The sequence below is a fragment of the Mastacembelus armatus genome, chromosome 5 (assembly GCF_900324485.2).
Source record: "Mastacembelus armatus chromosome 5, fMasArm1.2, whole genome shotgun sequence".
NCBI lineage: Eukaryota > Metazoa > Chordata > Actinopteri > Synbranchiformes > Mastacembelidae > Mastacembelus > Mastacembelus armatus.
The window spans coordinates 26,974,873-26,988,668 of record NC_046637.1 but is presented as its reverse complement, the minus strand read 5'-3'; the positions used below and the strand labels follow the sequence as shown (position 1 = coordinate 26,988,668).

Genomic DNA, 13,796 nt, shown 5'->3' with positions numbered 1-13,796 from the left:
ACAGGGACAGGAAAGATCAGGTGCTGCTGCCACCTGTTGGCTGATTTTGAGCTGAAGTGAGTTTTTAAAAAATCAGGAGTATCAATAAAGTACAGAGTTTATAGGGAGCTAGACTAAAACTTTGGCTTTGCAATTGCTGCGCTATTTGTTTTTGATTCTGGTAACTTTCTAACAAAGTGCTTTAATCTAATTCAACCCTGTTCAGTAATGACATTAAACTGTACATTTTATCCTTGCAACATAAATAGGTTTCCCAACCAAACTTGACTTCGTATCTGTAATTAAGTAAAAACATTTCTATTGACTCAAACTATATTATTTCATGTTGCAGTGTTTTCTACTACTGATTTTTGGCCTGAAATGAATTTGATGACATTTTGGCTTTTTACATCAGACACCATAAAAATAAGATGAGAGATAGGTGACATCCAGTCGAATTACTAACAATTACTTTAGCTGTTAATTAATTATTAGGTCCATTACCTAAATACCAGGCGGCCTATACTGTGTTAGAAATGAGTTATAAATGCCTCCCATGTTTCCTAAAGCTCAAGCTGACACTTAAACTACTGGTTTTGTCCAGAGACAAAGTTTAGTACATTATCACAGAGGACAACAAAATCAATCCAGTAACTGTTCATATTTGAGAAGCTAAATCCAGTGAGAAACAGTCATTTTGGCATTTCCGTCTAAAATTTACCTAAAAAGATTTCTTAAATGAATAATTGATTACAAGATAAAATATGGAGAATTATTATAATTATATAATTATATAAATAATATAATTATTGTCAATTGAGCAATCTGAGGAATGAATTATTAATCCTGTTATTTTATAGACAGACATCAGATTTGAGTATCATGATTCTCTTTCATATGGCTAAACCAGGATTTAAGAAAAAAAACAGAAGTGGGATTTTAGCAACACCTGGTGAACATAATGACTTTATCACTTGTTATATGCTGAGCTCCATATTTCTAAATGTCACTGTGGTTTCTGAAACATAGGCCTGGTCATATAAAACCATTCTGAATCAATGAGAAACTTGTAAATGTGCTACACATCATTATCTAACAAAGCCGTTTTCCTTTACACGGCAGAAGCTCATTGCTTACTCAGATCATTAGAGGAGAGAAGGTGAGAGGTCACCCTGTAACAACATCCAGTCCACATTTCACTGCATTAGCTAAGGTGGAAGTGTTTTGTAACTGGGGTTGTATTGATCCATATGGTTTATTACAGGCTGTGTGAGTGTTAACACTGTCCTGGAAGACAGGAGTGGGGATTACCTGGAAATTGTGTTATTGATCCGGTCTGGCCTTAAGAGAGAGCTAAACGTCGCTCAACCCATCAGGGCTTTGGAAAGATGCTGCTCAAAGGGCCTGCAAACAAACACCATCCGAGACATGTGTTTATGACGAGCTGCCTTATGTCCACAAAGCAAGAATCTGACTCAGAGGTCATTTTGCTGGTGGGAAAGTGCTGTGAAAGTCTGTGCTGAAAGTCTGTGATCACCACAGATGACATCTGTTGATGAATCACATTTAATTTAAGCCTGCAGAGTTATGCAGAGATCCAGGTTAGGAACGTGTTCTTTTGATGTTTAAGATTAGGGATTAGGACTTGCATTATGACAATTAGAGGTCCACACAAATAGGCAGTGTGTCTATGTGCACAATGCATGCAAGGGCATCAAACATTGTCTCCATATATTTCACTATTTCAGTCTGCTCTGGTATGAGAGTCCCTCCAGTGTCATGGCTGCATTTGTGCATAGCACACTGTCTGCTGAGTGTTCGCTCCAGCAACCAGCAGCTGGTCCAATTCGACCTCGCACAGTTTAACCACGTTTGAATATAAGGATTTTTTTTCTTCTTTCTATTTTAAATCCTTGTAATAAATATAAACAGTTAAAATATAAATTAAAGTGTGTATTAATTAAAATAAATTTACAATTGAGCACGTGGTTTTATTCAAATGTTTGACTCATAGTTTTCTCCTTAAAATACACGGAAAATGTATATATCTGCAGTATATCTATATTCCAGGCACCACAGCCAGGCAAAGCTGCAAATATTATGATGCCCTAAATCAGATGGATGTTAACTGATGTTCAAAGGATTTAAAACATCCGTAGGATGTAATGTGGTTGTATTAAATTGTGATTTGTATTGTATTTTAAGATGTTCCTTTTTCTAGTCATCACCCACATATCTACTGTAATATTGTGTTTGGTTTTAGCAGCAGACTAAAAACCTTCAGTGCTTTAGTATTTTTGACACATTATTTTTTAAGTATATCTTATTTTATATATATATATATATATATAATATTATTATATAAACAATAACACACACACAAATCCCCCGAAATAATTACTTTATTAATTACTATTAATATAATTTAAATAATAATACATTTAATAACTTTAAATTAGAATAACTGCTGTAACAATTGAATTTCCCCTTGGGGATTAATAAAATACTACTACTTCTTCTTTTTCTTCTTCTTCTTCTTCTTCTTCTTCTTCTTCTTCTTCTTCTTCTTCTTCTTATTTTCCTGTTTCGCTAATGTTTCCTCTGCTGAAGATCTTTCTTCACAAAATGCACAAGACATTTTGACATCCACTCATCACTATGGCCCTCTGATTATTACGGACCCAGACTAGTTGTATCTGATTACCCGCCATGCTTTAGCGATGAAGGTCATTACTCTACAATGAAGTAGTGATATCAAGGCTATTAATACAGATCAGATCTAGAATGGTTCCCCGAGAAGAGCATGAGGATGTGGTACCCGGCTGTCTTCTCAGCCCAGGGGTTTCTCGTTGTCGCATTGCTGGCCTTCCTGCTCTTGTGGCTCAGAAAGAAAGGTCCAGGTATGTGTGCAGTGTGGATATTTGTGTCTGTGTGTTTAGTGTGTGTTCTGTGTGTTAGGCCTATTCTTTCTATTTTTGATTCAGTGTGTCACTGCCCATTGCATTTCCCTGAGCATTGCTTTTGTAAACTTTCGCCACAAATTATGTGTGTAAATTGTCGTGTATATTTACCTGATTGAAATGTTTCCCTAAATACACACAATCATAATGTGTTTTGACATGTCCAGTTGTAGGGATGACTATGCAAGTTCACAGAAATGGCGGCGTAAAAGGGGAGGGGTTTCTGTGTGTTTTATAGCTCTGTGTCTGCATTCAGACATCCTGGATCTATTTAAAGACAACTCCATTGAGCTGCCGGCAAGAGGCAAGCCCACCCCTCTCACAGCTGTCACAGTGATTCGTTCTTTTCAGTCTCTGATCAGTTTCTACAGAGATCAATCTCCAAAAATCCTGATTTTTACCTTTGACCTTATTTCACAGTGGCTGCAGAACTAATATTGAGTTTTCAGTGTATGTAATTATGCAGAGAAAATAATAGTAGTAGTGACTAAATAGTTTCACAAACTGAGGCAGTGACTCACACCAAGGTGCTGTTTTGTATCTAGTAACGTATTTGATTAATGATCCCAGACATGAATAGCACACTAACAAACTATAATATGTCTGCTGAAGGGGAGTCAGTTAAAAAGGGAAGTAACTTATGGTCACTGGGGGTTTGGAGCTTGAATTTCTTAAATTAAATTCACTAAGAAATTACAAACAAGCACAAGTTGTTATGTGAATTATAGGTTTTATGAGTGGGAGCCATCTATTTATTACACCCAGCAGTCTTTTTAGTTTGCAAGCAGCTTTATCTATTTGCAAGCAATATGGCATCAGTCAGTATTCAACAGGGCATATCTGACTGGCTGGATCCAAAGAAGAGTATTTGTTCTTTTAATAAAGCACCTTGTGCAAGATATATATGTGTATTTTTTCCTTAGTAAATGTTCCTGCGTGAGCAGCCTATCAGCTGCAGCTCATAGATAAAGACTGAGAGCAGTGGGAGTAACTAATCTGCCATGTACAGGTAGAGGATGTCACATGGAAATCCCCAATGCCTTGAGGAAATATGCTTGAGCAGCTTGACTTTTGCAGAGAGGGTCTATCATGTGCCTTGAACGCTGCAGTCAGTTATGGAGATTTTTGTTTTCTACAATAACAACCAGTGATTCAGGTGTACAGTAAAGTCACATACACGGTAGAGCTGAGGGTGGGTCACAGTTTGGGTAATCTTGGATCATTGTCCCTCCTCAGGTGGTGGTCACCTCTCAGCGTCTGCATGTGAATGCAAGACGCCCTCGAACTCTGTTTCAACAGGACATGCTGGTAGGCCACACAGACATGAACGCCCGTCGGTGTGAGCATGTTAATGAAGACCTAAACATCCGATGCAGACATCAATTATGTGGCGTTAAAAAACATAAAATGTTCATGGAACTTGCCAGAAATCACTCTCTTCACTAGGACACATCTAAATTATTTGTGTGTTCAGTGATTATTTTTAATGTGAAATGGTGACAGATGCATCCAGGGTGTACCCCTGCCTTTCACCCAAAGAGAGCTGGCTCCAGCAGATCCCTGAGACCCTGGTTAGGACTAAGGGGGTAGATAGATAATGGATGGATTGGTTTATGGGGACAGAGGAACTAATCTGAAGCTTTGGGTGTCTTGAATCTTTAAGAGTCTCCCCTCCACATTCATAGACACACCATCTTGATTGGAGGCCACCAGTTTGCAAAATGTTGTAACGTAATGTGTCTCTAGGGTCAAACTATAACTGTAACTTCATAGAAACATTTAACTTAGGGTTATTAAGAAGTAACAGCTGGGAACTTAGCCCTAACTGTGTGTGTGTTTGCTAGACAATGTAGCTCAATGTATTTGTCAGCAAGAGCCCAAACATGAGGAAAAAGTAACGTTAAACACAGATGAATAACAAGCTTACAGTCCGTTACCTTAATTTCATTTGAAATATATTTGAGTTGGAGAGAATTTTATTTGTAGATGCCACTTTTTGCTGACAAATGTGAAAGAAGTCTAATTATATCTACTGTGATTCAATGTTGTAAAAGAATAAAATATGCTAAGGGTTGGGGTTGGGTGCATTTTAATACTTTTAATAAGCACTGTGTGTGTGTGTGTGTGTGTGTGTGTGTGTGTGTGTGTGTGTGTGTGTGTGCGTGCGCGCGCGTGTGCATGTGCGTGTGTGCATGTGTGTGTGTGTGTGTGTGTGTGTGTGCATGTGTGCATGCATGTGTGTCTAAATGTGTTTGTGCAGCTATGTGTGCCTCAGTGTCTGCCAAGAGGATAGTTAGGCTGGGCACCGTTGCAACTGCTATTACTGTCCAAAACAGGCAGCCTGAGTTAGAGGTTAGAGGCTTCTTGTACTCGGCACACTAAAGCAGGGTCGCAGGGATTTTTCCATTCAAAGCCCATTTCCCTCAGCCAGCTTCAACTCCAGGACCATGGCACATTCAGCTCCAATCGACCCAACCAGGATGGGAGAGGGTCGGGCGATTGCCGTGCTGACCTCGGGAGGCGATGCCCAGGGTGAGTGGAGGGTTTTCAGGGTGGGCTGTGTGGGTTGAATGCCATAGTTGAGCATGTTTGTTGTTTGTCTGCCTAAGCAGGTGGTTCAGAGGATCTTGTGAACTGGAAGTCAGGGCTTAGTAACTCAAAGGCAGGATTTAATGACAAATAAAGGAGTATTAGCTGTAAAGTGAGCCAGAGACCCAGAGATCGCCCCGACTTTCTTCTTCTTCTCATTAGTATTACACTCAGTTTGTGATGGAAATGCTTTCATGATTTATCAACCACAACAGAAATACCTTAACTAGCTAATTTATAAAAACAGGCAACTACACGTTCTCCATCCTTCATCTAAAGCTGTTAGGACCACAGAGTGAAACTTGACGAGGAATATCTCCACTGTGTGACCTTTGGAAACGGTGTCACTGACCCCACACACCCCTGTAGTGTGAGACTAAGCTATCCATCTCCCTGTTTTCTGCCTGTGTTATTATAAGACCTTAGGTGAAGTGTGGAAATGCAAAATTGTCTAATCCTCTTGCCTTTTTCTTTTTTTCAGTCATGATCCACAAATATAGTACTAATTAAAGCTTTTTCAGATTTCTTCATATTCTTTAGAAACTTTGTTCTTCCTTCTTGTTATCCAACACTGTATATGTTATTAGGGCTAATTTTAGAGACATGACCTTTCTGTCATGTGTTTGTAAAGTGGTGAGGTAGCATGAGGGGGCCGTCCTAATCTTTCTTTCTCTACGCTTCTCATTTGCACTGTAAGTGGAGAGGGTCTTGGCACCCTGAAAGTTAATCTATCCACATCTTGTCCTTTAAGCAAACTCCCTCACCTTTCCTGAAAAATAAGCGTGCCACTATCACTGACAATTTATCTGTCGCTAACTTTAAATTACAGTGAGTGAAAAAACAGCACTGTTGTATTATTTTACACTGTCTGTGCATTAAGCAGCTCTGGTGTTCAGCAGCTGCTGCAGCAGGTTAATATGAAGATCATGATCCAAGAAACATGTCATTAAGCAAAATGCTCTGAAGGATTATCAAAACATCTCAAGTTGCCAGGCTCACTCGTTTCTACTGTACATACTTATTATAGATGAGAAGCTAGTGGACCAAAAAACTGCACCAAACAAGTAGCTTATGTAAAACTTCATACAATCTTATATCTGTATATACATTTTTAAATATGTATATAAAATGTGTATTTGACAAAAACAAACAAATGAAACTTCCTACATTTTAAGTGTAAAAGTATTAAAAGTGTAAAAGTTTCACCACAATGTGCCTGTTTTTACATGGGCTAATGTGCACACACACTGTGTCTACAGGCATGAATGCAGCTGTGAGGGCCACAGTTCGAGTAGGAATTTACACTGGAGCCAAGGTGTATTTTGTCCATGAGGTAAGAACTGATTCTTTATTATTATTCTATTAATCTTTTAATCTATACAAATACAAGAAATCGTTAAAAAAATCGCTTTTATCGTGTTTTTAAAGGGCTATTTCTCATTTTTGTTTCTAGCAGTCCAAAACACAAATATAAACAGGAAATAATCACAGCTCAATAATAGCAAATGTTTTCAAATCTGCTTCTGAACGACAGATGATTTTAGAACTATTTAATCTCCAAGCATCAGCCAACGACAATATAACAGACACAAACTTGTTAGACTGCAAAGCTTCACATGCCAGATTGTGTGTTTGTTGACAGGGTTACCAAGGTCTAGTGGATGGTGGAGACCACATCCAGCTTGCTACCTGGGAGAGCGTGTCAATGATGCTGCAGCTGGTGAGAGCAAGCCTGAGGTCTCAGAAGCACGATCATCTGCATGCTGACTGTCGTTGCTGTTTTTAAACTTGTGCTCAGTTTTATTTGTGAGTGTGGTGGATGATCTGTGTAACTCTAGCAACTCTTTAGACTCTACAATCCGGGTTTGTAGGTCAAATGGTCATTTAAATGCCAGGGTTCATTGAATAGCAAGACTTAATGGGGCTTAGACATAAATGCTTAGGTTTCAGATGATCCTTCCCCGTCTCCGTATCTGCCTTCCTATGAATCTTCACTGGGACTGAAACCCTTTCTCCCGGCCTGACATCAGGGGGGGACTGTGATTGGTAGTGCCCGGTGCAAGGATTTCCGCACCAAGGAAGGACGTGCAAAGGCAGCCTGTAACTTAGTCAAACTGGGCATCACCAATCTGTGTGTGATCGGAGGTGATGGCAGCCTGACGGGAGCCAACCAGTTCAGAACAGAGTGGAGTGAGCTGCTTGCAGAACTGGTCAAAACTGGTGAGAGACATGAATCCAGAGTGTTGTAATCTGCACAGTCTGCATATGAAACATGTATTGTTCAACACTGAAGCTGTGGTGAAGATAAAATAAGGTAACCTAACTCAGAGAGCTGTCGTTTTCATGTCTTCTCAGGTAAGATCACGCCCAATGAAGCCAAGAATTCCTCTCATCTCAACATCGTTGGCATGGTGGGCTCCATTGACAATGACTTTTGTGGCACTGACATGACCATCGGGACAGACTCTGCCCTGCATCGCATTATAGAGATAGTGGATGCCATCACCACCACAGCACAGAGGTACTGTGGGCATTCATGCATGTGCTTTATAGGAAGGCCAGACCTATTTTCTGATTTTAAAACTGACGTAAAATCTGCTGTTCTGCAGTCACCAGAGGACTTTCATCCTGGAGGTAATGGGCAGGCACTGTGGGTGAGTACTGCTTATACGCATGTTGTGCTGCTCAGGGTTTCACTGGTTTCACAGGAGTATTTATCTCTGGGGTGTCACAATTGTCAAAACCTACTGTAACTGTGTAGTTGTCAAATAGGTGAGAAGCTAAATGCACAAATACACGTTTGTTATACGCTACATATATAACACATCTGTTTTCTAGGGGGTTCAATATTAAATGCCACATATTGAAATGTCTAATATTACTATGTAATAATTTAATGTGTGCTCTGTTTAACATGTTCACATTTCAGTTTTGTAAGCATGCTAAGATTTACTAATTAGCACTTACCAGAAAGAACAGGTGGGGCTCATGTCATATCATTATTTTTGCAGGTTTTAGTTTTGATATAATAACCTTTAACCTATTCACAGTCCATGTGAGGGGGCATCAGCTTCTGAATCACGATTCAAAACATTATCGCTCAGCGTCCTTTTCTGTAAAAGATGCTTGAATCTAATGAACCCATTACCTACAGGTACCTGGCTTTAGTGACAGCTCTGGCCTGTGGTGCCGACTGGGTGTTCATCCCAGAGATGCCCCCAGATGAGGGTTGGGAAGAGCATCTGTGCAGAAGACTGAGAGAGGTAAATGTCCTCATCCTGTACCGTCATCAGGAACAATGACTCATTTGGATCTGGCTTTTAAAAAGCTTTTCTCTGTCCCACTCAGCAAAGAGACCGGGGCTCCCGTTTGAATATTATCATTGTTGCAGAGGGAGCAATGAATCGCAACGGTAAACTTATCACCTGTGATGATGTCAAAGAGGTCAGTAATGACAGATCTCCAACATAACAACAGAGAGGAAAGACACATTAAGCAGGCTGCTCATAAACTACCTGTCACTCCAGCTTATATCAAAGAAGATGGGCTTTGACACTCGTACCACCATCCTGGGTCATGTGCAAAGAGGTGGAACCCCCTCCGCCTTTGACAGGATCCTGGTAAAACCTAATTTTGCCCACTTACATAGTACAATGTGAATAAACACAGATTTATCAGCTTCTGAGCGTGGCTTTCCGCTCACTCATATCCTGTCATAATTCAGGCAAGTCGGATGGGGGTGGAGGCTGTGATGGCGCTGCTGGAGGCCACACCAGACACTCCTGCATGTGTAGTCAGTCTCTCTGGAAACATGGCTGTTAGGCTGCCTCTCATGGAGTGTGTGCAAGTGGTGAGTGAAATGTTTTTCATACATTAAATAAAACAGATCATAATCATCTGCAGTAGACTTAATGTTCAGTGTTTTTACATGCTTGTCTGATTAAATTCTCTGTTTTCTTCTTCTCTGTTTATCTTCTTTCGTGCCAGACTAAAGATGTCACTATAGCCATGGCTGAAGGGAGATATGAAGAGGCAGTGAAGCTCAGGGGAAAGTGAGGCATGCAGTTTTGTGTTATCCATCCAAAAGCATCAAGTGTTGTATTAAGGTTTAAATACCTGTACATTTCTGCTTATTTTTGCCATCAGGAGCTTTGAGAACAACTGGAATACTTACAAAATGCTGGCTCATATCCACCCCCCAGATACAAAGGTGGGGCCCTGAGCATATCGTCAAACTGTGCATCTCTTAGTCATTAGGTTGCAGTGGAAAATACATTTGCTCTGATAAATGTCTCTGTGAATGTGTTTCTGCCAGAGTAACATCAACATTGCTATACTGAATGTGGGAGCTCCGTGTGCTGGGATGAACGCTGCAGTTCGTGCAGCTGTCAGGATTGGGCTCCTCCAGGGCCACCAGATGCTGGCAGTGCACGACGGCTTTGAAGGCTTGGCTCAAGGAATGGTAAACTGTAGTTATGGGACCTCCACAATTACCCAGCTTTACCATGAATACATACATATGGAAGACCATGATAATCCACACACTGTGTCCCTGCACAGGTTGAGCCTATTGGCTGGTCTGGAGTGGCAGGATGGACTGGAAAGGGGGGCTCCCTTCTGGGAACTAAAAGGTGAGAGTTATATAAACTACTCTAGTTTGGAATATTTTCAGTGTTTTAAGTGTATATTGGAGTCTATTGTATAAACACTAGCAGTGTTGCTTTTAACTTAACCCTGTGTGGCTGTAATATGCTATGATTATGTTTTCCCTTTGATCAAGATCCCTGCCACAGGAGTTCATAGAGGAGATCAGCCTAACCATCACTAAGTTCAACATTCATGGTTTAGTCATTATTGGAGGTTTTGAGGTGAGCAGGTGAAATATAGATGTTGAGTTGGTGGGTTTTCATGATGGCCTTACCTAAGCACACATTAAAGGTTACTCCTATTTTTCATCAGGCATTTATGGGAGGTCTGGAGATTGTCCAGGCTAGAGAGAAGTATGAGGAACTGTGTGTTCCCCTTGTTGTTATTCCGGCTACTGTCTCCAACAATATTCCTGGTTCTGACTTCAGTATTGGCACTGACACTGCCCTCAACACCATAACCATGGTAAAATTCTTACTGTACACAAAAACAAACCCTAACAACCACACACCTGATAATCCACTCACAATATTCATCTCTTTCTCCCACACTTTGCCAGACATGTGACAGGATCAAACAATCAGCTGCTGGCACCAAGAGGAGAGTGTTCATTGTTGAGACTATGGGAGGATACTGCGGCTACCTGGCAACCATGGCTGGTTTGGCATCTGGAGCTGATGCTGCCTACGTTTTTGAGGACCCTTTCAACATTCATGACCTACAGGTCTGTTCTGCATGTGCAAAGGAGAGAAAACGTAATACACACAGTGAGGTGTTAGATATTTCTCATCTCAGCGATCTGAAAGTGTTTTTGCTTATAGATAAATGTGGAGCACCTGGTGGACAAGATGAAGACTACAGTGAAAAGAGGACTCATTCTCAGGTGTGTGTGGGAATTTTCATCATTCCTTCTATGAAACAAATTCACACCCTGAGGTGCACTATGGCTTCTTATCTCGCCCAAAACCTGGTGTATATTAGCATTACACCAGTACCTCACAGTGGTGATCTTATGCTTCAGTGGTAAGATCACTTTTCACTTGCTCAGTGTTAGTAGCCGTAAATGACACGTCTCTGCTTAATTTATACAACTTGAACAAAGTTAGTTTTTATTTTTATTAGTTTTCAGTTTTCTTTTTCACATGGATGTAAACATAGACGTAAATTAAGAATGTTTTTTGCAGCAGACACAATATTTTTGATGAAGGTGCTTAGAAACGTCCTTGAAGATTCTGGTAATATCTTTTAAACAACAGTAGCATGTCTAATGACCTTCTGGGCTATCAGGTCTTTCAGAGACACAGATGCTTCCCCTGTGAGGCACAAACGAGAGTTAATCTCGTCAAATATTCTGTTTGCTTTTTCAGAAATGAGAAATGCAATGCAAACTACACCACAGACTTTGTTTTCAACCTTTACTCAGAGGAGGGCAAGGGTGTGTTTGACTGCAGGAAGAATGTGCTCGGACACATGCAGCAGGTGCGGCACTAGATGCAGATCATAGGTTTGTTGTGCACAGACGTATAATATATTTGCCACCCAATTAAAGTTTCTAAACATAATGAAACCTGTCTGGTGTTATCAGGGTGGAACACCCAGTCCTTTTGATAGGAATTTTGCCACAAAGATGGGGATCAAATCTGTGCTTTGGTTGACCGACAAGCTGAAGGAATGCTACAGACACGGTAAAGGCGTGACCACAAAATGTTGTATACATTTCTGGTGTCTTGACATCCTGTGCTCCCTGAACTAATGTTCATTCATTCATTCATTCGTTTTTAACCTCAAACCCCCAGGCCGCATCTTTGCTAACGCTCAAGATTCAGCCTGTTTGCTGGGCATGAGGAAGAGATCTTTGGTCTTCCAGCCACTGGCAGAACTTAAAGAAGTCACCGACTTTGAGTAAGACTTCATTTCTCTCCTTGTGATGTATTTTCTGGTCACTTATTCTCCTTTGCACTGTTTTGTATTGTATCTCATTAAAGTACTGAGAATTTTTTTAACCTTATTTTTAAATTTGAAAGCATACAACCACTTTGCAGCTGTAGCTTTCACTTCATAATATGGGTTTGTTATTTACATGCAAAGTAAAACTGGGTGCTATTATAACTCTATGCCAAAAGTCAGTAAAATTAAATATTATACTTAGGTTTCACAGGTAGAGGACTAATAATTAAAATATTTTATTTTAGTCAATGAGAATTCTGTTATTTGTCAAATGGCTGACACGTGTTTTTGTCTGCAGACATCGTATTCCAAAGATTCAGTGGTGGGTAAAACTGAGGCCCATCTTGAAGATCCTGGCCAAGTACAAGATCAGACTGGACACCTCTGAAAAGGCTGAGATGGAACATGTCATTAAGAAACAAAGCCTAGTTCCTTAGTAGTCTTTCAATCTGATTATTTTTGCCATCAGGACCTGACTACCTTCTTTCTGAAGCACTTTGAAAAGTCTGTCTCTGAAAAGTGTAATATAAATAAAGACAGTAATTATATCACCAAACCAGACAGCAAGTCCTACAATAAACCCTCAAAGTCATAAAGGTATTTGCATTTGCTATTTTAGGGCCCCCCAGTCATAGACGTTTGGTCTTTCATGTGCACCCCGACTTTACTTTCTGCCACTCTATATTTATCTAAAATGACCTACTCTAAATTGAATAGTCCTATGTATTCAGAATTTCAGTTTACCATTACCAAAGCAAAGCCAGAATAAAGCTATATACAAATTATTTGAAATCTTGCCTTATTTTCTGTAATTTATCTGTCAACTATAATGGTAGAATCTTTAAGTAAAATAAAATCAGGTTTTACATCACAAAATGTGTCCCACAATGCACCACATAGCTTTGTACAGTTTTGTTCACCCAGCCCTGTTGCCCTTTAAAGAACAGCCTCACCGAATTCCTTGTGAACCTTTTGAGTAGCAGGCTAATCACGCTTGAGGATGGGACGTTTCATCACCTGGAAATCAGGTGATCTACAGTGAGTCAAGTGGGGGAGTGTAGACCTCTGCCCTCTAGTGGATATGTTTTCCACCACTCGTTGCTCCAGGCAAAGAAAAAAAAATGTTTACAAACACTGAAACCACATGTGATGTTGGTATTAACAATCACCTTAACAACATGCAGCCTACATGTTATTGTACACCAGTAAATCACAGAGGATATAAGTAGTTTTTACTGATCAACATAAGGGGGCTTTTTAAAGTCAAAATGGGAGAACAAATCAGCTATTGTGCATATCTGGATAGTTTAAAAACATATTTTCCAAATCCTCTTTGCAAAACTGTTCAGGTTCTGCCACATTCTATGGTGACTGAGTGGACAGCAATTTTCTAATTTTATCACAAATTCTTGAAAGCACATTGATGACCTGACCACATCAGAAAGTTAACATAGTCTTGTAGCCATTTCTGCCCATGCTTGTTGGAAGAAAATGAACCTTCTCCCACCCTATGTTGTTGGGCTTTACATTCAGTGCTATTTTCAGATAAACTGTTTACATAAATGGTTCCTGCCCCACAATAGGAAAATCAGCCTCATTTTGACATTGTTTGCCATGTGTTTGTGCACAATAGAAAGTGCAAGCCAATTACAAATCGCCTACTTCCCTTTGTTA

General features: G+C 40.0%; 1 protein-coding gene across 1 annotated transcript; it reads left to right on the top strand.

Annotated features, from left to right (window-relative positions):
* Positions 1-5,223: 5,223 nt before the first annotated feature.
* pfkmb (phosphofructokinase, muscle b) lies at positions 5,224-12,907 on the top strand. The gene is made up of 22 exons (XM_026307425.2): positions 5,224-5,471; positions 6,788-6,861; positions 7,171-7,248; positions 7,559-7,748; positions 7,884-8,049; positions 8,138-8,182; positions 8,683-8,791; positions 8,877-8,972; positions 9,056-9,148; positions 9,253-9,378; positions 9,516-9,580; positions 9,675-9,738; positions 9,844-9,990; positions 10,089-10,159; positions 10,309-10,396; positions 10,488-10,640; positions 10,735-10,899; positions 10,997-11,058; positions 11,543-11,654; positions 11,761-11,860; positions 11,972-12,077; positions 12,421-12,907. The coding sequence occupies exons 1-22, from the start codon at positions 5,387-5,389 to the stop codon at positions 12,557-12,559; spliced, it is 2,334 nt and encodes a 777-aa protein (XP_026163210.1). The 5' UTR covers positions 5,224-5,386; the 3' UTR covers positions 12,560-12,907.
* Positions 12,908-13,796: the final 889 nt, after the last annotated feature.